The sequence below is a fragment of the Filicampus tigris genome, chromosome 3 (assembly GCF_054856515.1).
Source record: "Filicampus tigris isolate MCC_2025a chromosome 3, RoL_Ftig_1.0, whole genome shotgun sequence".
Lineage (NCBI taxonomy): Eukaryota > Metazoa > Chordata > Actinopteri > Syngnathiformes > Syngnathidae > Filicampus > Filicampus tigris.
Window position 1 is genome coordinate 3937153 of NC_141219.1, and position 24714 is coordinate 3961866.

At 43.0% G+C, this 24714-nt stretch overlaps 1 protein-coding gene and 1 long non-coding RNA gene across 3 annotated transcripts in view; both read right to left on the bottom strand.

Moving 5' to 3' along the window:
• LOC147149596 (uncharacterized) overlaps positions 1–134 on the bottom strand; it is an 81055-nt gene extending 80921 nt beyond the window's left edge. The window contains exon 1 of the long non-coding RNA XR_015086135.1: positions 62–134. This is a non-coding gene — a long non-coding RNA (uncharacterized LOC147149596). The remainder of the gene's footprint in view (positions 1–61) is intronic.
• On the bottom strand, positions 125–24205 carry cyld (cylindromatosis (turban tumor syndrome)). 2 transcript variants are annotated; one of them, XM_086025652.1, is made up of 17 exons: positions 23830–24205; positions 21278–21813; positions 17697–18008; positions 15684–15789; positions 14322–14423; positions 12339–12455; positions 10705–11093; positions 9678–9843; positions 8530–8671; positions 7609–7731; positions 7413–7504; positions 7269–7335; positions 6067–6199; positions 4362–4470; positions 3685–3803; positions 2657–2873; positions 125–1781 (listed from the first exon to the last, which is right to left on the bottom strand). In XM_086025652.1, the coding sequence occupies exons 2-17, from the start codon at positions 21767–21769 to the stop codon at positions 1597–1599; spliced, it is 2871 nt and encodes a 956-aa protein (XP_085881778.1). In that variant the 5' UTR covers positions 21770–21813; positions 23830–24205; the 3' UTR covers positions 125–1596. The 2 variants fall into 2 exon arrangements, with proteins under 2 accessions (XP_085881778.1, XP_085881779.1); XM_086025653.1 differs by lacking the exon at positions 12339–12455 and having other exon boundaries at positions 23830–24204.
• Positions 24206–24714: the final 509 nt, after the last annotated feature.

Consider the following 24714-nt stretch of genomic DNA (forward strand, 5'->3'; position numbering starts at 1 on the left):
GGAGCCGTTGTCAAAGCTGTACATTTTTTAAACAACAGAAAACCGTAAGACAAAAACTCACCAAACTGTACCATTTTCCCTGAGCAGATGCTAAACAAAGTCTGCTAGGACAACACGCCGCCGCCATGTTGCGCCCTTCCAAAACGGCATTTATTTAACGAAACATGTACAGCAACGTGACCGACATCAAATTCCACCTGTTACATTTGTGCACACTAGACAGACTGGACAGAGAAATCAATACAAAAAAAAAAAAAAAGAAAACGAAAAAAACGCATTCTCAAGAAGTCTCCTGAAGGGAATCAGTGGCGGGACTCAGCAGTGCAGTAAGAGTCCCTGGAACAGTGCAAACCACCAGAAAAGGAGACTCGTCTCGAAACGGTTCTACCACACACATTTATCTGCATCCACTTCGAAAGCACTTCATTCTGACTTGTTTTTTTTGTTTTTTGTGTCTTTTTCCCACTTAATTCATTGACAACGTTTCCTCTTCAATAGCTTCAAAGTTGCCAGCCTTGTGTTTGTTTGTGTCAGTAGTTGAAAACCTGACATCATCATCATCATCAACCCTGTTTTATTTCCTTAAAAAGGGACAAACATGATTAGATTAAAATAAATAATATCAATAGTTGATCACATCTCTTTTTGTTGTATTAATATGCTGCGTGTCACATCTTGGAGAAGGCGGCGAGTCGGGGGCCCGGACTCCCAAAAAGGCTTCGTAAACAAAGACGCGCAGGACAAATACTGTGCGTGTTAGAAGCAGACCTCCCGCTGGTAGCACAGATTTGCATTCTGTAACACACACACACACACACACACACACACACACACACACACTCGCACACTCATACTCGAACAAAAAACTGCATCCAATAAATTAGCTCTCCGCCGTAACTTCCACCTTAAAAGGACTCCGAGCCAAAGTGCAGTTTTTTCGCAGGGTGGAGGGAGTGGGACTGGGGCGGGGGTGTAAATGTGCAGTCAAACGGTTAAAAGGGCTACATTGGTTTCTTCAACACACAAACTGTGACAGAGGGTAATACAGAACAGGGTCATGAGAGCGCGAGACATGTAGTGCGCACTGCGTCGCTTCTCTAATGAAGTGTTAGAAAGCGCTCCCGACCTTCCCGGTGATTAAGACTAGCAGGGCTCCATTTCTTCTAAAGGGTCCTCCCACTTTCTCCCACCCCCCCCCCCCCAACCACCCGCCCGCCCGCCTCCTCCCCGGCCGGCTACCTCCGTCTTTTAAATCCTTCTTGAGCTTTGTAAAGGCTCGGTGGAGAGATAAGGAGAAGCTATGTAGGATGACATGAAGAACACAACACTTCAACGAAAGCACAGTGCAAATAAAGCCCACAACGCTCCCCCCCCCCCAGCCCCCCAGCCACACACACACACACACACACAACTTGACAAGAGTGGAGAGGGTTAACTCCAAACGAGGCAAGCCTTTCTTCTGTTGAGTTTATTTTTTCATTGTGGGTCTTTCTGGGAAGTCTACAGCCCTGAGGGAGGGGCGCGGCGTAGTGGCCGCGGGGCTGGAGGAAGATGATGACGAAGAGGATGGAGAGTGTTCGTATGTCGGGGTGGGGGCTACTTGTACAGGCTCATGGTGGGGCTCTGGTACATGCACATGTAGGCGTCGCACAGCAGCCGCCGGGCCTGGCCTTGGATGCTCTTGGGGTCGAGCGTGTGCAGCTCCTCGGGCGTCATCTTCAGGTAGGCCTCCACCTCGGGGCACGGCGACACCTGCGGAATGTTGAAGCCGTTCTGGCCTCCTGCCCGAGCACAAGCGGGAAGAGAATGAAGAGCAGAACATTGCTCAATGTCAGATGTTTGTAAATCTTCATGTGATTTCCTTCTTGGGCACAACAAAATGCAGACACTTTGCTCTTTGAACCGGATGAGACTTGGAGCGATTCAAATGTTTTCGATTTAATGTAATTTTCATTTTTATTCTCTTTCTTCTGTGACGTGGTGACAACTGATTTTTTTTCATTACAAAAAATAAGTGGGGGATTATGTGCATTTTATGATTCAATTTTTATTAAGTATTTATACTTTTTTTGAAAATATTAAAATTAATACATTTTAATTAGTACATTTTTTTATTTAATTTATTGCATATAACACTAGTCTAATACTATGGTTGCTGAGTAATGTTTCTACATTTTGGGGGAAAAAAATATAGGTTGGGTACTGATTGGGTCAATGTGTTTAAAATGACAACTTTGCTATTAGGAAACAACACGTTTTAATAACTATGACAAGCACATATATTTCTATTTAGTGAGCAACATAATTGTGATCAATGATATGTGTCCAGAGTATTTTATTTTTTTAATGCAATGCAGCATTGTCAAACAAGAATATAAAATAAATCAATACAAAAATTAAACATAATATTAAAGATTCAATTGTTTTATTTGATTTTTTTCCTAAATTAATATTAGTAATTTGTTTATTAATATTAGGTTTTTTTCTCAAGTTTTATAGTACCCTTGCTATTACATCAATTACAACCATGTTGGTGACTATTCCACCAACAGCAAAGAATAAATAAGTAAATAAATACATTTCAAAAAATAAAAAACAGTCCAATTCCTCTCCAGCGTAAAATAAAAGGTTGAAAGGCGTCAGAAGCGCAGCTTACCGTCTCGGTCGGCCATGCTGTCGAAAAAGAGCCAGGCGGAGGCGGCGCTGCCGTACTTGACGAAGGCCACGTAGTGACTGGTCTCGATACACAGCACGGCAAACAGCTCCATCGTCTGGCGCGGGAACGTGCCCTGGCGCCCGCCGCCTTCTTGCAGCTCCTTAGGGACGCACAGCTTGCCGTGCCGGTGACTTTTCCTCCTCGGGTGAAGGTGAACCTGAACGGGGTACGAGCGTGCGAGCGCCACTGAAGCCAACGGAAACTCATTTACACAAAGAGTGTCGCAGCAGAATTAAGAAAGCCAAATGTTAAGACTTGTTGGACCAACTTTCAGACCTCTCGTTCACTAAAACCTGGAGGAGTGTGTGATATGGCTCAGTATTACATAGCAAAATTTTCCTATATTAAGATTGATTTAACAATTTATGTATTAAACATCTTTTTTGTTTGCTTGTTTTTTTTTTTTTTTTACATATATTATTTTATAATATATTCTATAGACTCCAGCACACCCGCTACCCAAATGAGGCAGCGCCATCAAAAATGGATGCGTTGTCTGGTCATTCTTCAAGACAGTTTAGAGCCTTCATTTTATAAAATAAAATATAAGACTTTTTTCTGCATATAACAAATGAAGGCCACAGGAAATAAAATCTTTGAACTTCTTTTGACCATTTTCTTGAGTATAATATTAAAACACTGTTCAAGTGGAGAGAACTGAGGTCAAATCAAATGCAGCCGCGACAGCTGCAGCGCTCTCATTTCTTTGTGTCTGGCGCCATCACATGGCCAATCCATCTTCACACGCACGCTTGGATCTATTTTAATCCCGTCGTTCCAGTCTTTTGCCATTTACCTTTCAAGCGTCATATATGTGAGCTGGATTTGTTTGTACACTGACATTCCAGTTTTGCCACTTCAGAGCAACTAAAAATGTGAATTGGGTCACTTTGAGAGCGTGCATTGTAAATCCAACCCAAGAAAAGTAAGTAAGTGGCCACGTGAGTATTGCGACGCACGTGGCTTACCTGCGTATTGCACTTTTCGCAGAACTGCTTAATCTTGCCCGCCGTGATGTCGCCGTCATCGTAGCAGTCCCTGCACTCAAAGAGGGCCAGGCCTCCGCAGATGCGACACTCCCTGGGAGCTGGATGGTGAAGAAGGAAAAAAGAAAGAAAGAAAAAGAAAGAAAGAAAGAAAGAAGGATAGAAAAGAAAGAATGGGGCTTTGACGTTTGTGTGTGTAGACCACAGGTGTCAACCTCAGGGCCCGGGGGCCCCTTAACATCATTTTATGTGGCCCGCGAAGACAAATCATGTATTGACTTGAGATGTTTTTGGGAAATTGTCTTCACTGTGAACACAACATATTGGATATTTCAAGCATTTGTTACCAATCCTTCCTTTAAAATATATTGAAAAATACTTGGACAAACTATTTCCTGGCTTCCGATTTCAAAACCAGTGATCCGTCAATTAGTTGTGTATAAGGCGATCATACATTCACACGGATTAACATAACCTAACGTAACGGCCCTCCGGGTGAAATCAGAACTACGGCGCGGCCCGCGACAAAAACGAGTTTGACACCCCTGGTGTAGACCGTTTCAACTCAGTGGAGTTTCATGACAAAGTAAACACAGACAGACGGCGGGACAGAAATTGATCGTGAAGACCGCGCACAAAAGCGGTCGTCTCCAACTCACTGTCTTCCAGAAGATCTGTGATGTCTAACTCCAGTGACGGGAAAATCTTGTTGAACATTTTGAAGTCCTTGCCAAAGCGTGGCATCTGGATGATAAGGCAGGAGGGAGCCTGAGGGGCAAACAGAAACAGAGGCGAGCAAGAGCTTATTATCATCCCGCACAAAAGCGACAAGAGCAAGAGCCAGAGGGGTGTTTGCGATTACAACACGCATGAGCGATCTGTCTCGCATGCGGCCTTTCTTGTTTCAAGCAGGTATCTGATCACTAGGGGAAGCTGCTTTACATCTCGGACGTGTCGCCTAGGATCGCGGTCAGTTTTAAGACCGCACAGTCGTGAGATCCGCTGGTGAGGAAAACAGGACGAGTTTATCAGTCGGAAAATATTTCCACTCGCTACTCCGCACCGTTTGCCGTCCCGACTGATCGTTGCACAAGGGACGCAAGGACCAGGAATAAATGGTCAAAGACGACCACGGTGTATCCCTTGTTGATTAAGTAGCGTGACAATTCTCACGCCTTCGTCTTCCATTAACGCAAAGATTTAATATTTCACTATATGTACACACGTATTAATAGCCCTCCATCCATCCATTTTCTGTAGTGTGCTGGAGGCTCTCCCAGCTGACTTTGGGTGAGAGGCGGGGTACACCCTGAGCTGGTCGCCAGCCGATCGCAGGGCACATGCTAGACAAACAACCAGTGAAACTCATATTCATTCACATCGACAGACAATTTAGAGTAGCGGTCTCAAACTCAATTTATGTGGGGATCACGAGAGATCAAGTCTGGGTCACATCAATAATATCAATAACCTTTTTGAGTCCCCCCCCCAAACTGAATTAAATTTACAACTTACTGTATTCTCCAATTTAAGATAGAATTGAAGTACTTTTCTACCAAGCATAATATTTATTCAGTAAAACCATTTTTTTCCTGCTCACAAATGCAAGAAATATAAGTAAGACATTTTGATCAAGAAATAACGTTGTGCTTTGCTATTTCTAAATGGTATCATTAAAGCTATTATTTGGGTTAAAGAGCTTCTAAAGACTTTATGAAGCATTAGATCATTTGGGGGGGTATACTGAGATCTGTTTTGGATTCCACGCACAAAAATGGATTGAAAAACAGCTGTCAGAGCTAACTCAACAAAAATTGTGTTCCCCACTCACCACTGTAAGAATCATTAAAGTAAAATACTTCTAATGGATGGTAAAGCAACCGAACGAAGTGCCACAGTGCGACATTAAATGAGATGAGAGAAGGGACATTTAAAGGAAGCTACGCAATATTAATATACAATATATAGCAAATTCTAATATACAATATATATGGCTCGATCATAATTGTGGTCACCTGGTGGATTTTGCTGCTTAACTCATATTCCACAAACGCAATATTAATCAGAGTGCCGCGTTTCAACAAGTGGGCGTGCTGGGAACATATTCTTGGCAAAAATGTGTTTGGGTTGATTTCCCCTTTGAAGCAACCATGGTGATAACAAAGGACAGTTTGTGCACATGCACCACACTATGTGCACTGAGGTTACCCACGGTTGTTGGTGGGAAGTGATGTAATGGCCAGAATCTGTTGCGGCGGCGCTCTTCTCCCGAGGAGTCTTCCCACTCAACCGTAGATAGTTACACAAGTCGAAAAAGGTTGCGTAACATTGCGCCGACTCAGCCAAAGCTTTTGGAGCACTCACCTCGGCAAACTTCAGGTCGCTGTTGATGAAAGACCACTCCAGGAGCTGCTGGATGGTGGGAACATCAACCTTGTCTTTTTTGTCCATGAAAATCTGGTAAAAGTAACAGTCCTGCACCTTCTGGCCCGCTGACCTGCAAAATTTATTTGATTAGACCAAGATTTTTTTTTATTTTTTATTTATACTTTGTTCCAAACTATTGTGTCTGGGATTTATGTTAAATAAACATTTCAACGGTGTACTTTTTCTTCCCCTGTCGATATAGATCACTGATACGTCAGATTGAATGAGTTTGATCATTTTCCTTCCAGGTAAATGTAATTTATCATCACATGGGTAACGGATGGCCAACGAGTCCCAACGTGGCTGCCCTGAATTGATCAGGCAACATGTTTTGGGGTCAAAATAGCATTTGTTTGTGTTTTTTTTTTTTTTTTGGAGGGGGGGGACAGAAATCTGACAATTTTTCAGACTCATTGCCTGACATTTTCAGACACTCTTTTACCCTAACGTTTGGAAAAATATAAATAAATTCCTGGGATTTAATGGCTAGACTGTGCAAAGACAAATAAATATGTCAATGGCAGTGAATGAGTTAATTGCTGTGCACAATAATTTGGAACACAATTTCTGGTCATTTTGGGGGGAACATTTTTCAAAAGAAATGCAGTCCCACTAGTCTAACTTTAATATTCTGATTAATATTGTGTTTTTATAGTGTGATTAATATTGTGTTTTTATTTTCCGAAGATGAGCTGTGATTGGTTATAACTGAGCCCTGTGCAACTGAGACGTCATTTTTAGTCTACAGCAAGTGACAAAATGGCCGCCGCCTGACATGGATAAAAACGGGTGGATTTTGCTGCTTAACTCACATTCCACAAACGCAATATTAATCAGAGTGCCGTGTTTTGACCAGTGGCTCAACATAGAACATATTTTTGCAAAGATTTTGGGGGGGATTGACGTCCACTTTAATCATTTGGAAGACTCCTGCATGTGACGTTACTTGTTTCATCATTACCTTTCAATAGATGTTCTCTATAGTAAATGTGAAAAATTGATTTAACCTTTCATTCCCTTTTCTGGTTTCTTAGTGTCAAGCGTGCAGTAACAACGTATTAAATGCTTTGATGATTTCTGCTATGAGCTTGCATTACAGCAGTATCACTTTGGGCCACTAGGTGGAGCTCAAGCCTTACCTTAGTTTGAGCAAAGGGTCCACCCGCAATATGTGATGGAACAGTATATTGAGGAACTCCTCTGGATCTGCGGCACAAGACGTGACTCAATAAGGAAGAGGACAATCCGAAGGGTAAATGTATGCACCGATGTTAAAAGCATACCTTTTTCTTCAGAGGTGAAGCCAGATGCAGCTTCTACTTTCTCCAGGATCCTCCTGAGTTTCATGACTTTGGTGGCGCACACATACCCATGTCTGAGTGAGGACCACAAGCATAGTTGGAGGCTCCGCTGCGCTTCTTTGCTTTTGATTGTCTGGATTATAATAGGCAAAAAGAAACGTTTGTTGATGGCACTCACATGCGCAGGGGGTTGACTATCTCAGTGCGTAACAGTTCTTGGGTCTCTCTGTAATACTCCACGTCCGTCTTTGAGCGCGGCCTGAGCAGAACTGTGTCCAGTACGGAGCTGAAGGAAAACAGACTGCACAACAAAGCAAAGTCCGGTGTCACTTTTCTACAGTAGATTATCAATAAAACCCTGATTGATACTCATGAAAGCTTGATGTGATGCATGCAATGTCACATTGATTGTGAACCGAATAGACATGCAGTCCCCTCAGAATCTAACATTAGCTTTGTAATAGTTCTGCACAGTAATAATTGAAGCTGAAAGGGAAGTGAACCCAATTTTTGTTTTGTACATGAAAATGTTCTATGCGCCTTAAGTAGTCTAAACATAGCATTCTGATTGCTTTTGTGGAATATGAATTGAAGCAGCAAAATCCACCTATTTTTGTCCATCTCAGGGGGGCGGCCATTTTGCCACGTTCTGTGTCAACTGAAAATGACATCACAGTTGCTCAGGGCTCAGGTAACGACCAATCCAGTTCATCTGTTTTCTGAAGCTGAGCCATGACTGGTCGTTACCTGAGCCCTGAGCCGTTGTGATGTCATTTTCAGTCGACAGAAGTGACAAAATGGCCGCAAAGACGGGTAGCTTTTGTTGCCTAACTCATTTCACAAACGCAGTATTAATCAGAATGCAGTGTTTTGACTAGTGGGGCTGCTTAGAACATGAAAACAGAAAATGTGGGCGTGACTTCCCCTTTCAAGATTGCCTGCGGTCTGATTTTGAAACTCTTCGCGGTATAACAGCCAAAGTCAAAATTTAGTTTTTGAGGCTCTGCCTCAGGAAGGAAGTGCTCCATCTCCAATCAATATGACATCAATCCAAAGAATGAATGAAGGGTTGGTTGGAAATAGAAAAAGGAGCGCTGACCAGAAGAGGGTTGAATCCAAGTAGCACGAGTTGTAGTGGCCCTGGATGCCTTTCTTCTTGCCTACCATGACGTCGAGGCCATCCGTCTCGCTGCGGGGCGGCGTGTTCTCGTGGACTATCTCGCTTAAGTAGCCCCCAAAAGCTGTGTGAAGGGACACAGTTCAGACACAGTTCAGCTCTCATTTCTGTGACAGCCAATAATACAAGGCGGGGTTGCATGGTTTTGCGACGGGGATGAGTCGCTATATGACGTAACCCAAATTTGCACACTCACCTACGTCAACGCAGTAAAAAGTCACAGAGAATATTTGTGTGAAAAACACTTAGGCCACCAATAAGGCAATCACATAAAAACCAGTAAGAATGGTGGTAACAGAGCTTTCTTTAAACGTATTCTTACGCCCCTGCGAAAACGAGTGCGGCATTCCTAACCTTGAAAAGTGTCACGTAGGGATCGCGGCGAACCGAGGACCTTCTTTTTATGTATATTAGGTTCGTGGAAGACCCTAACCCTCGTGCCCACCTAAAAGGATGATTCGGTCCAGTATTGTTCGACATAATATCCAACCCAAACCAAACCTCATTTTAGTGGCCATTTGTTGTGGTGCAGGGTGCACACTATGGTGCGCTATAAGAAGGCTGACGGTAGACGACGCACTGTTGTCCGTTGACTGGATGACAGGTAAGTTCCTGTCTTTCCCAGACTTACTATAGAATTAATTGAACAGGAAGGACACAAGAAGAATGGGCCACGTCCAATGGCAAATTATGGGCGGTTTAGGCGGTATGCGGTGACGTCACACTATTTACACAACTGGCATCAGAATCAGCATTGTGCTGGCCTAATCAGGATTTACCTGATTCGAACGGAACTGTACTTACTGCGTGGAGAAAAAGTGGCTTAAATTGTCCATGGCTGTCAATGTGAGCATGAATGAATGGGTTGCCTGTCCCTAGAGCCTCTTTCACACAAGACCACTGGGGGGAAAAGCGGACAAACGTCAGCTTGTACAGGCAGTGTGAAAGGAGCTCCGGATACTACCGCCAAAAGGCGGAAAATGACCCTGTGGACTGTGTCACCCTATTCCGAGTCTAAGTCCGCTGGAAAAACGCTCCAAAAAGGCACTGAAGATAAATGGATGACTCACCAATAGAGTTGCAGCGCTCGATGGGGTTGGAGGAGTGGTGCAGCGATGGGAAGCGGGAGTCGGGCCGACAGCACTTGAGCTTCACGAAGAGGGCCTTCTTGGGCGGGCAGTTGAAGTAGCGCGTACCTTTGAAGGTGCCGTCGGTGCAACCCGGGCACTCCTCTTCCTGAATTAGAACGTTTCAGAAAAAAAGAGCGGCCATCCCAATGAGTCAACTTTTGTGCTCTTGGGACACATGATTTTGAGATGAATAAAAATATAGTCAAACGTGTGTATTATATATTTAATTTAAAAAATGATTGAATGATGAGCAACGGCAATTGCTTTCAATTCTGTTTTTTTTAGGCGGTGAAAAGGTTTGCGCAGCTCTGGTTTGATTATCAAGATGTAGTGTTAAAAAAAAAAACGTTAACTATGACCAGCAGATGGTAGCATTACATCTCTTTTGTATGAGATCACAATATTGCAATAGAATAAGGATGGAATCTGGAAAACCCATCATCATGGCAGATCTTACATGCACATTACATGCACCTTGTAATTGATCAAAGTGTTTGTCTCGTTCGATCTACTACAAAGAGTGTCACAAAAGAGAGAAGAGATGACGGAGATTATTTAAATTTAGATGAACATGAAGTGATACCGTAATGTGTCAACGCACACACACAAGCAAGGCATGCATACAGTACACCTACACACACTACTGAATACTACTACAACTAATTAGTGTGCAAATATTTAATTATAATTGGCCAGCACTGAAGTGGTTCACTTTTTTGAAAATGGCTGCCATTGAAAGAGTTAAATGTTGCTTTTTGTCATTTACGAAGAAGAAACTTAATGATTTACGTAAACATGGCTAAAAATGATTACTTTTTAATTCACCAATTTTAGGGGTGTAAAAATAGCTGGATTAACACTACAGTAACTTCTTGGAGGGCTGGATTATAGATCGGACTATGCGGCCTCCAAGGCTGTTTTATGCCCACCCGTCGTCTCTCCCGACAGTGTTGCTGAGTGTTCTCACCAGCTCCAGCCCGGCCAGAGGCTCCAACAAGCCTGGAGGCAGACCCACCCAGCGGATGACGCCACAAAGAGGGGGATTCTCCTTCACCTCCACCAGGGAGCCCACCTCAAGACCTGGCTGCCCCCTTGTAGGCGTCGCAGGCCGCGGCGAAGAGGGGGCGGTAGGCGACGGTGCATCGGCCTGCTCCCCCATTACCGACTGGACCGACAGGGAGAGCGGCCCGTGGCTCATGTTGTCGATGGGCCCGCTCTTGCGGGTCAGGCTGAAGGGCAGCGAGTGGAACTTGTTGTCACTAGCCAACGAGGCGGCAGGCGGCGCCCTAATGGGAGGGGGGGACTGGTTGAAGTCGGGAGGGGTTTCGGTGAGCGACTTTGCGGGGTCCTCCCCAACTGGAGGGACAGAAGATACGAAATGTCAACGGAGGCAATAAAGCAACATTGCGGTCACATTTTGCAAATGACGACAAAGAGATAAATGGAACACAAAGATGGTCAATTCCACGTCCGAGATGAGTTGCCGTTATGATGCTCTTTAACGCCATCTGGAGGATGACTGGAGGATGTCATGCACCCTGGCAGCCGGTTTGTATGACATGATGAGCGTGTCTGCCAGGTTTCGGGGTACGACTCTTCGACAGTACATCTCAAAAGTTACAGCGCCCTATTTAAGATTCTTCTGCACGGCTATTTCACATATGCTAATGTGTACAAGCCAGATAAGTCACTAAACGGTGATTCGTGTTTCAAGTCAACACCTCGAGGAGGTCACCACCTGCTTGTGAGTCACCGCTGACATTAGAGCTCTACATTCTAATGTCCACGAGAATTGCCCTTGGCATTGATGGAATGAAAAACACGTCATCAACATCGACGCATGACATCATGACATAAGGAGTGAAATTCTCTGGCAAGTGCTGGTGACGTATGGAGAAAAAAAAAAAAATCCCAACACCAATTGAAATACAGAAACAAGACAATGTGCAGCTCTGACATCAGACTTTTACAAATGCTTTGGCCATCAAATAGCTTCTCTCTTCTCAATCTTTTCCTGTAGTTGTGGATTCATTTGACGCACTGAGCATTAATAAAAGTCTTCTCATCAACACCGATCTCACCATGCAAGTGGAATGTGACGCGAACAATGGTGATTACGGGGACGGGACTGCTGGCAAGGTCTTGGTGGCAAGCTACTGCGACTTGACTGAGCATGTTGTAGGCTACGTGACCGGAATAGTATGATTTCACGATGCAACATGAAGCCAGTGCTGCTCACAATCCTTAAATATTGGGCCAAATCCATTTGAAAGCCCCATGTGTACACCATAGGATTTCGCTACAATAACCCCTTTGCAATGTAGAGCAGAAATAGCAATAACATTTACCATTCCCCCAAAACATCTTTACAAATAAAGGCATCCCCCATAATCGATGTCTGTGCTCACTTGCAGTCGAGTAAATTACTACTCCCGCCGCGGAAAAACAATACTTTTGAAGGTTTTATTTGAGCCGCCAATTTACCAGCATTCATTGAGAAATATTACGCCCAGCTTTCTGGAAAAGGCCAAAGAGACGCTTGTTTGGAAACAGGAGCTTGCCAGCAAGACAGTGGACGTTGAGCACGTGGCCGCGTGTTACCTTCGTCAATGTACCATGTGCTTTTGGATTTGGACTGCACGGGGGGGTCAACAGAGCTGCCATTTAAAGTATAATAAAACTCGGACTTGCTCCTACTGCCGCACTGATGAGCTAATCCTGGAAATAACACAAGTACACCACAACACAAATACGTAATGAATAGAAAAGTGTGTCTGCAATGTGTCATTGCGTTTGCGACAGTGGATCATAAGATCGACCTGATCACCATTGCTATTGCTATTATTTTAATACATTCTTATCTTTACTCAGTTTCTGGTTGTTCTTTCCACTTATATTTCAAGTTAAATAAATACATACATAAATACTAAGTTTTGGACAAGGCATAATGGTATTTATTCATCGTGATTTTAATATATATATATATATATATATATATATATATATATATATATATATATATATATATATATAGAGCCCTCCTCTAAAGACGCAAAATTGGGATATCTCATGACCTCAGAACTCAGCGGTGTGCATCATATTCTGGGTGTGTCTTTTGCTGCATTTCTTGGCAACATGTAGTCCAAAGCAAGGGCCGAAGAACAAGGTGATGAGAGAAGAATATACGTAAGGCATTAAGTCGCTGTCAAGTCATCTTTCAAATCCATGTGCAAAGTTATTATACCAGGCATTTTCAAACACTCGTTTACCCTAACGTTTGAAAAAAATTGAAAAAAGTACAAGTAAGTTCTGGCAACAGAATGGCTGAACTGTGAAAAGACAAATGGAGACGCATTTGGGATTGAATGAGTTAAGAATGTTAAAAATCAACCAATCATATTATGCCTTGTTATTAAAGATTAATACTATTAATATTTACTGTGGTTTACTTTTTATTTATTTATTTATTTTTACTTTTTAGTAAGTGATATAATTTGAAAATATCATTTCCACCCGGAATCAGATTACTGACTTTAAATTGATGTTTTCAAGAAAAAGCAGATGACTGAGATTATTCAAAACAAGTTTTGTTTTTTTATCCCTTCTGGGATTTGCTTTATTTCTCCTAACTCCAAACAAGCTTTGAAAGTGTTTCTTTTCAGCAATATGTTTCAGAGTATTAACTTGCATCTACTTTCACTGAAATAAGAAAAATAAATGATAAGTCAGTAGAAAAACTGAGTAGGGACGCACTGAAAAGTCAGTCACCAAACTTTTTCAGCCAAAAATGGAGCACGAGGGCATTTTCGTTTCACCAACACCGCGGCCAAAACAGGATGTTGGGATGATGCAAGATAGCGCTCCCGAGCGCCACGAGAGTCGGCCGTTGGCCCGGGGCGAGAAGGACTGCCTGTCCAACAGCTGCAGAGAGGCCACGTGTCCCATTGTTATAGGGAAGTCGAAAATGTGCCAGAGTGGACGAGACGATGTGCGGTAGAGGTTGTTCAAAGGAGCCTGTCAGTAGCACACGTGGAAGTGTGCGCATCGCTCGGAAACCATCAGAGAGCTTGTGCTTGGACAAATTTGGAAAAGTGATCCAATTTTGTGGCGTTTCAGCCTTGGGTTTCTCATTTTCGGTTTCCGAATTGTCATTTTGGTGCATCTCTTGTCCTGACAAATCAACTCAATTTAATCGATCAAATCCATGAATCATCAAGCCCTACTTTTAAGTGCCTCCACAGTTCACAAAGGTTGATGGTGACAATTTGACCTTGGAACAGATTATTTCTATTTCCAATGGGATTTTTTTTCCACAAACATTTTTTGTTGTTGGATGTTCTGCTGCATTTTTATGTAAACGTTAAGGATGCATTATTATTGTAGCAGTCTTTTTAAAACAAAATGCTTTCTACTGAAAAGGGAATATTACAGTTTAAATTATTATTATTATCATATTAAAATATTATTATATTACCTACACCCATTTCAGATGTAAAATGTGTCTTAGCAATATTGTGTCTTAGCTAAAACGCCCTTCAATGAAAAAAGAAAATGCTCAAAAACGTCTGCGTTGGAGTACTGTACCTTTGCTCTTCGGTTTGCTTTGGCCAGTGGACGACTTGTCGTTGTTGTTGCCTCTGGAAGCAAAAGTGTGCTTTTGCAGCCTTTGGTCCTGCATGGAATATTCTGTGTGGACCAAAATAAATATTTGACATTAGTGGCACCTGTGACATTCTGCTAACATGTCCAACAAGCAACAATAAGTGGATTCTGCCTGCATCATGCGCTGGCAATTTAAAGTGTACTGTATGTAAATTGAAGCTGTCGTTTTTGAGCAAATGGTTTCCGAACCTGCCAGGCAAACTAAACTGAAGGTTTGTGGTGTGTTCAAGGACACATACATGTATTAAAACAGTCAAAGGATGAAGAATGGGTGTCGTTTTTCACAATCTGAAAACGCCGATATTACTGCAAGCTAAGCGTAATCTGTGCTAACATGGCCACTTTCATGTTTCGCTTTTGGCTTTGACATGACTGCCTTTCGTGCGGTTGCTTGTCACAAGTCATAGGCAGAGAAACTAAAAGTAGGGGTGATATTATCTAAATGAACGCCATTGTTTTTCAAGAATATGTTCCCAGCAAGCCCACTAGTTGAAAAGTGGCATTCTGATTAATATTACGTTTGTGGAATATGAGTTAAGCAGCAAAATCCACCCGTTTTTAGCCATCTCAGGGGGCGGCCATTTTGTCACTTCTGTCGACTGAAAATGACATCACAACTGCCTCAGGGCTAAGGTAATGACCAATCACGGCGCAGCTTCAGAAAACAGATCAGCCGTGATTAGTCGTTACCTGAGCCCTCAGCAGTTGTGATGTCATTTTCAGTCGACAGAAGTGACAAAATGACCGCCCCCTCAGAGATGGCTAAAAACAAGTGGATTCATTTTTATTCCACAAACGCAATAATGATCAGAATGCCCTGTTTCAACTAGTGGGGCTTGCAAAGGACATATTTTTGAAAAAAATGTTTAGGTTGACTTCCCCTTTAAAGACTATTTTCTACTAACAGGGGGCTCTTTGTCTCGTGTTTAAGCTGCATTTATGTACATTGGAGGTGCTTTGTCTTTCTTTGCAAACTAGCTCAAAGTTCCCTTGTCAAGAGAGTGAAGTCGAGCATTTCCTCTGTTTGGCAAAACCAAAAAGTCGGTGAAAAATGGTGACAACTTGCCAAGGCTTAGTTTCTGTATGCTGTTGACTTGTTAATTGAAGGCGAGAGAAGAAGAACACTTATGGCATCTTTCTAGTGCACGTCAATATGCCGACGCGGCGAACAAAGAGCTTGAGTCTGAGAAAACAAGCGAGGGCATCGAGACAAAACGCTCTCTGTTGGCAGCGTCGAGAAAAAGAAGAGAAAAGACGCGTCTCACAAAAAGCGAGGCGGCTCACCTGGCATTACGTCACAGATGGGGACAAGTCGAGTGTGCTCCAAACTGGCAAAGTTACACAGCAGCTTCCCGTCAAACATCCCGTCCCACTCGCCGATCGGATTGTCCTGTAAGAGTTGGAGCCATGAGAAGTGTGGAAGCCTTCCAGGTCGTACGCGCTATATCCAACACGCTCGCATGGTGATAACCCAGTTGTTCATCATCCCCACATAAGCGGCCCCCTCTGATTCAGATCCTCCTTAGAGCTGTAATCCCTCCCGCTAGTACAACCGAGCTATTCTTCCCCCCCCTCGCACTTTGCAATCCAGCGCGGCTCTCAGCGCTCCGGCAGCGTCGAAGCGAGACGGCGAGAAGGCAAGGCGAGGCTGGGCAAGAGCAGCGATCTCCCAATTAGCCGCCTGCTTGCCCCCCCCCCGCCACGCTATCGGGTCATACCACTCCCGAGACTCGCCCCCCACACTCCTTGAGCGTGACTGCCTCCTCGTCTTGGTGTGGGCAGTGGATGCGATGCGCGGCGTGGGCTCGCCGCCGCCGCTAACAATCAGCAGTCAGATGCCACCGTTAGAATCTCCCTATGACCACAACAAATAGCGCTCCCGACCTGACAACGGTAGTCATAGCTACCGGCTACGCTGATCCTTGGCAACAAGAACATATTCCCTTAACACGCAAATGAACAGCGGTACCGAAAAAAGGGAGGACACAATAAAATAATCGTACAGTTGCTTGCGGGAAATCCTTAACTCATTCACTGCCGGACATTTTCAGGCCCTCTTTTACTGACCGCTTTTCAAGATGTTTGAAAAAAATTTGAACAAAATATAAATAAATTCCTGGGATTGAATATCGTTCTAATCCCTGAATCAATGAACAGATTATTTAGATAAAGGAACTACAACATAAGTGCGGATACATAATAAAAAATATTAAAGAGGTAACTCATATCAAAATAAATACACAGTGGTGCCTTGAGACGCAAGTTGACTCCGTTCCGTTATGGATAAAAACTTGAATGTAATGGGAATGGCAATTTTCGCTAATTTGTCATTTTTGTTAAATTAGCCACCTATTTGAAAGGAGGTGTTTGGTTTTTTTCAAGTGAAAACTTCACCCTGCAATTAAATGGGAAAAATAAAACAAATAAAGCAGAGGCCATTATTTGGTGGGAAATATGGAAATGGAGTCTGTGGCAAAATGGCTAAATTACTGTATTTTCCGGACTATAAACCGCTACTTTTTTCCTAGGTTTTGAACCGTGCGTCTTATATAATGGTGCGGTTATTCTGTGGATTTTTCTTAAACCTCTAGGGGCGCTCTAACCAAAATTAGAATGAAAACTAAGAAAAAAATCAATGCAAAGAAGAATGCGCTACTTTTTCTAGATAGAACACGGACGACAAATTACAAACAATTAAAAATTTTCAAATCCCCGCCCCTTCATCTTGGAACCTGTTATGTATTGATGACACAATTAACAGGATGTGACTGCAGGTGGATGAGTTCAACAGGTGAGGGCGCTATGCACTAGGTTAAGCACTCAAAGTAGAGCAATAAAAGGTGGATTGTTAACTGACAAACTGGAGTGTGTTCAGTTATTAAAATGTGGGTCGAAATCCAACAGAACCCACACGAAGAAGTTCGTATGATGCATGTTTTAAGTTGAACGCCATCGATCTTGCTATCCAGGTAGGAAACCGCATTGCTGCACGCAAGCTTAGCGTCAATGAAATGAAGATAAGTACTGGTTATTTCCTCTTGGTTCTGTTCTGTTTTAATCAGCAAACTTGCTGCCGTGTTAAAGGCACTGTTCGGAAATAATCTGTTCAGGTACGTACATGTACATTTACATTAGTTCAAAATCATTGTGTAAATGCAGTAAATATCAAATTTTTCTTAGCAGCCGGTGTGGCTTATATATGTTTTTTTCATGATTTTTTAAAAAAAATAGAGTGATTGCGTCTTATATAAAGGTGCGGCTTATACTCTGGAAAATACGGTAAGCACATATACTTACCATGTCAACACCCACGTAGTAGCCCAGGCTCTCGTTTCCCGGCAGCAAGTCACAAAAAATGATGGTGCCTCTCTCGGGTCCCTCCCGGGTCTGCACCAGGACTCTGGAGTTGATCTCCAGCGGTGGGTAGTCCTGGTCCTCCTCCAAGAGGGTGACATGATCTGGCTCCAGCTCGCCCATGTCGTCGTCGTCATCGTCCTCCCACAGCTCCAGCTTGTCCAGGGCCACGAACACGCCGCATTCGTCCTCGCAGCGGAACAGCTGGCGGCCCTGGAAGGAGCCCTCCGTGAAGCCCTGGCCTCGACCCTCCTCCTGGAGGAAGGAGAAACGTCAAAACGACAACTGACAAAACTGTAAAACCTTTAACGGTACTGACAATGCTTTAAGTAAATTTAAAGGGGACATATCGAGTCAAATTGTATTTGAAATTGCTTGGACACAAATATTTGGTTCTCTGGGGTGACTGCTTACCCGTCAAATGTAAAACAACCAAATCAATACATTTGTGAGCTGCTTATTTCTGAAAATGACTGTGAGCAAGCCATTCTGGATTTCTGCCTGTTATGAAACGGTAGGCTAGAGGTACAACTAATCCAATAACTCATTCACTGCCATTGACGTATTTAATTTGTCTTTTCACAGTCCAGCCATTCAATTCCAGGAATTTAGTTATATTTTTTTTCCACATTTTTTTTTTTTTTCAAACGTTAGGGTAAAAGTGGGTCTGAAAATGAATGACAGTGAATGAGTTAAATAACTAATTTGGTTATCATCTATTTTGATCATGAATTAGTTGTTTAGAGACACCGTTCAACTAAAAATAGTCCAAATCCTCTCAACAATAAATATTGTCAGATTTCTGTCCTCCTCCATGGAAACAGACTATCTTTGTGTTGAATCAAAATACGACATTTGTAAAAATCTGCTTTGCTTGGGAAAACAATGAGCAACATTTTTGCTGCTTTTCTGACATGCCACGGACCAAAACAGTAACTGAATCATAATCATTTTTTTGTGCGTTTTCTGCACCGTCATAATGAAATCATTTTTAAAACAAACTTTTTTTTTTTTATCTGACTCATCATCAGTCATGAAAAATAACTGACAGATTATTCGATTATTAAAGTAATGGTTAGCTGCAGGCCTACCGTGAGGCTCGTTTACATAGTCCTGCCCCTACGCGGAGTTTCACAGCCAATGGCTTGGCAGAGGATAGCCGACCGAGGCTTCCAAGCAGAAGAGCTACTTTCAAGAGTTGGCCTAAGTGGTAGCAGGGGTGCACACACTTTTTCAGCCTGAGAGCTACTTATCACATGACCGAGTCAAAATGATTTACCGCCTACTAAAAATGCAAAACAGATTATTTACAAATATATTGAGAATGATTTTTTTATATGTACCGTACGTGACTGCCTCAATCTATACAGTATAGCACAATACAACAACAACAAAACAGTTTTGTAATTACCTTACTCTGATGACTTGCACTGAATGGAATCAGACAGGGACGCATAGTCCGGACAGTAGCTGCTGATAGCCAGCCTCAAGCAGATCAATCCGCCCATTCGCTCCATTCGGCGTGTATAAAACAAGTCCATTTTTTTTGCACACTATGCTAATGCTATCAATATTGCTGTCCTGGTAAAGTTCAAGAACTGTTAAAAAAAAAAAAAAAAAAAAAAAAAGCCGCCGAGTGAACAGGACGCTTTGTGGCTGTGTGTGACGTAGTATTCCCGATGCTGATTGGCTGCAAATGGCAAAAAAAAGTTGACTTGTTTTATATGCCACAAATGGAACGAATGGGCGGATTTCCGGTGCTTCGCTAGGCGTCCCACCGCTTCAAACGCATCATTCGCGCCCGCCCACGCGAACTGCGTTGACTCCAATTGAAACGCGCCGCCAGAAACGCTCTCAACGCAGTTGGTGTGAACGTAGCAAAACAGTAGTGAGGACGGATGATAGGCTGGCGATTTACCCACAATGCCTTTGCGATCGACATAATGGGCACCCCCGCACTACCATGACAAAGGCAAAAAGTAAGCAGAGCTGCAGTGTTGTTTGACAAAAATGTGTCAGGAGACCGAAACATGGAAACTGTTTGAAATTGTGAAAACGTGCAGCTGTCCTTCAAAACAAATATTCCTTTTGACCTCAAGCAACAACCGCATGACAGCTAGCGGGAGAAGATAATGTTAACTAATAGCTATATGTACATGTTCTTCATGTCTTTTATTTGTTTTTAGTTTTTCCAAACTCACAATTTTCAACTTAGTAAATTCAAGTTCGGTACGTCGGTCAGTATTTGGCAAGGGGCGTAAAGTTTGAACCCAAGAACACGAACCGAGGTGTTTATTTATATTGAGCAGTGGCCCGAGCGCTCGAGCGCTGCCGTCGGCCCACTCAGCTGAGCGCCGCAGAATAGAAACAACATTGTGCTGAAATAAGCAAACCTTTGTGTGTGAGTGCGTGTGTGTGCGTGTGTGTGTGTGTGTGTGTGTGTGTGTGTGTGCGTCTCTCCTCTGCGGACATGTGGCACACAGTGTGAGTGGTTATGTTTGACAGCGAATTGCACTGGTGTCGTGGAAACGTTCTCAGTGCTGTCAGTCAAAACACTGAAGCTTTGTGTCATGCAGTGTTAAAATGCACTTTATTTATTGCGGTTTCTCCAATGTGAGAGAGCAAACCGCACTGTGGGCACCAACTATTTAGTAAATTCTCGCAAAAAAAAAAAGAGAAAAAGAAAAAAAATCACTTATTTCATTTTTAGTCACTACTAGAGCGACACGTTAGTGTTTTAGTACGAGCAATATAAAGCCTGCCATCAAAATATAGCAAGCATTATGACCACATACATGAGGGACATTCAAATGATTCATTCGATCCCAATTATTATTTTTATTCTCGTTCACGTCCTCTTCCAACCGTCATTTTTTGCGATTGTTCGGTCCAAGTTGGGTTTGAACTCATCACGCCGCGTGCCTGAGTGTGACTGCACAAGCAACAACGGTACAGTAAATAAACACTCATACAATTAATCTTTGTTCTTTGTATTAGTTAGTTGCAAATTAATTTTCTTCACACTTAGTATTTTGCAATACTTTTATTGATTCTTGCATTGTTGATACTTTATTACCTGTAAAACATTATACCTTTATTTTTTACACCACTTTGGCCCATTTGTTTTAAATTGCTGATGTTTTATTATTTGTCAAAATGTATATATATATATATATCGGAAAAATAAATGCTCAATTGAAAAAAAAAAAAATCGACTTTTTTAAAATAAGTATCACCACAAAACAGAAAAGTAACAAAAATTGCTACCTTTGAGACATGGCATTTTCAAATCTGTAAGCGGTGTGTGTCGAGATAAACACATGGCTTCGTCAGACATAGGGAGGGTCATTCGAACCAAAGCCTAGCACCAGAGTGGCATCTGTAAAGCTGACATTCACTATCAACATGACTTCCGTATTAACATTGTTTGATGCAATACGTCTCGGACGGCCTCAACTCAAAGTACGTAGGCAGAATATTGGATACACGTCACTAAAGAGGAAAAGCGATGAAGCGGTTCTTACCAATAGCTCCACTCCAAAGAGGATTCCGGAGAGGGCTCTGTCAGGCAGCAGCGAGCCCTTGAAGCGCACCACGCCGGGCAGAGGCTCATCCCCAGAGCGCAGCTGGACGCGCACCTTGGAGCCGCAGTCGATGTCGCGCACGCGCTCCAGCCGGGACTTGTTGCACAGCAGGGCGTAACGCTCCTCGCAGTTGGTGATGGGAAAGAGCAGCTCGGCCAGCTTCTCGTCGATCTCCAGGACGTCGCGCTCGTCCAGGCTCAGCACCACGTTGGTCTGGTCCAGAATGCGCAGGCTCTTCTTGCCCTTGCACGGCGGCAGCGTGCGGCCCAGGCTGTTGCGCTCCTGGCAGGCCTGGCCCAGGCTGCCGCGCGGGATACACAGCGTCTTCTGGGGGGGCTTCTCCACCTTGCGCTCCATCACCACCATGTAGAAGCGCCAGTCCTCCCTGAAGCCCCCGCTGGGCTTCTCCTGGCTCCACAGGACCGAGCTCATGGCTGTATGCTACGCAACAAGGGCAGCATCACAGCAACTGGAGTCTGCAACACAGAAAGCACATGTGCTCAAATCATGGCCTCAACGGGAGTGTCAGTTGATTATCTCAGACAAAATAAACACCCTCCTACTCTCCGACCACGTCCAAATCGTTGAACTCCGCCGTTCATGTCAGCCTTACAATCGCCACTTCTAATCGTAAACAACGGGTGCCACTAAGCTAACATCTTAACCACGACGCGCGCTTACTGCCGAGTATACGTGGCAAACATTTCTTCATGGGAAACTTTGTTTACGGGAAACTTATTAAAAACAAACACGAAAAAGATTGGCCCCATTTTCAGTTGAACTCTGTGCATATCATGTATTCAAAATTTAACTCTCTCAAATATGTCATGTTTTGATAACTAAGAAAAGAATCTCTGGTTTTTATTTTGAAGCCATCAAATCATGCAAGGAAAATAATGGAGTATCAGATATGGAACTTAACGTTAAAGGGAATCATGCATAAATAATGTTTTGCCGGTAACTTCATTGATTATGCTGCTTATATAGTGCACCTTTGTAGCCTAAATCCAAAGATACATTCATCAGTTAATGCTTTTTTCCCCCCGTTTTTGTACTTGAAAATTCCTCTCTGTTGTGTACTAAAAGACAAAGTACTGTAAAACTGTTGTATCTGTAAGCAATAAGGCACCATAAAATAAGTTACTTTACTCATTCTATCTATTTTTCATTAATCGGGTGATCAATAGGGTATCAATTTTTCTCTGCCACATATCAGAATCAGAATAAAAATAAAACCCTATCGGTTGGGGCCTAGTGGTAATTGATGTCAGGTACGTAAATCTTTGTATGTCGAGAAGAGCTACATTCAAAATAAGTTGGTCGTGGTAGTTGCAGAGAGTCTTTGCCACATATGAATGCATACAAGCACTCCCAGTGCACTTTTTCAACATCAAATCATCTGTAAGATATTTTTACGGGTAATATCCTAAGATAAATTTGAAATGATATTAAACTGATTTGGGATACTCTCAAGTTGCAAGGTTTGGTATCTAATCTCTGTGAAGAGTGAGGCTTCCCTTTGCCTTATTTTCTTTACACATTATGTATCTGTTGATAAAGATATTTTTTTTTTGGGTGCACCAAAACTAAAAACACCTCCCACAATGAACGCAGGTTTCTACGACATCTATCTTGAGCTGCACGCCTATGGTGACGCTAGGCAAGGTGAGGCATAGGCGGCAACGAGCAGCATGCGTGTGGACAGCAAGAAAATCGAAAACAAAGGATGCCAGCACTTTTTGCTGCATACAGTTAAACTCCAACATGTACAATTATGACAAAGGTACTGGGAATATAACATTTCACAGGTAAAAAATATGTTGGCCTTTTTTTCCCAAAATGTTCTGTGTTGCCAGCACATGTTTTGGTATTGACAAAAAAAAATAATAATAAACTCAGTGAAAATTGGTTGAAAATTTGCAGATTACGACTTGTTTTCAATGTCAATGCATTGCCTTTCATGGGAATGTTGTCCCCCCCAACATGGCCGCCCCGTAGACACGCCTGTAGCCGGACTGCGGCAGCGTAGCGGTGTGTTTGTCTTATCTGTGGCCTTACCCCTTTAAGACGCCTGGTACTCTCTGCAGTTGAGTATATAAACACCAAATTGGGAAATTTAGTACGACTTCTGTTTAATTGCTTTGATCTGCTCATTTGAATACGCTAAAGGAAAATACAAACAAAAACAAAATAAAACTAAACAGCGCGCAAGGTGCGACGCATGGACTTCCCCTCACGCAGATGAAGTCCATAGTGAGCACGCCATATCCGCCTTGAGTGGTGACGAATGACTTGAGACTTTTTGTACGATAAACCCCGTAAATGTAACATAAAAGCTTCATTACGTTGTCACGCGTCATGGAAAATGAGACCAGGTTAGTTAGCCGAAATGACAGCCAGGCCCCCAGCTTCGCAAGCGTTAGCCCAGCCAGCGCTCACCTACCGCGAGTCATTCTCACCAAATAAAACGTCAACGACACGGCCTGTCTTACCTTTTTTTCGGCGTTAGGTGAGAGGATTTCGGTTGACGTGTCACGTCACAACAGCCATTATTCCAATTCGGCGTGAGGTCTCCAAAATCAAGCCCGAACGCCGCTGTGGTCACCTCTGCTTACCTAAACGGCAAGCTAATGCTAATATGCTAACAGCTACCCAACCGGCTATGCACTGAGTAATCAGGCTGAAGTGAGGCAAACTGGATGCCCGACAGTGAGCACGTCGACGGGGGACCGCCGGGGTCTACGATATAAGAACGACATTTGTACATCTACATAGTTAAAAATGGATAAAGCATTTCGTTGCGGTGCATTTGAGCTATATTATTTACATGAGACGACCTCACGAACGTTTAGTAATACGTCATCAAAACGAGGCTCGCTAATTGGCGGAGCATGTTTTTCGCGGAACGCCGATTGGCTGATGTTTGTTTCTATACGAGTCAGGGGGGGTTTCCCATTGAAAGTGTAACTGCGAAGTTAGTGTGCATCGTCGCCTCACAGTTGCCTGAGCTGGCGATAATATATCTATTTTTTAAATATATATGCTGCGTGCATAAGTTAATATGCTCTAGTTTCTGAATAAAAATCCACGCACTCAACACTTTATATTTTACTTATAAGTATTTAGCGTAGCTTTCTCCTTGGAAATTCTATTTATTAAATTATTTCTGATGTATTCATTTTTGCTTCAAACATGGAAAATGTAACGTTACAATGCTGCTTGTTACGCCTTCTAAATTGCCCCTCGGGGACAAATAAAGTGTTTTGATTGATTGAATGTAATATCAGGGGAAAGTACACAAATATTGGCCTCATCTCAATTGGATGCTGTGCCTATTAACGCTTGAGTCTGTTGTCCTTTTGAACAAAAATAATAAC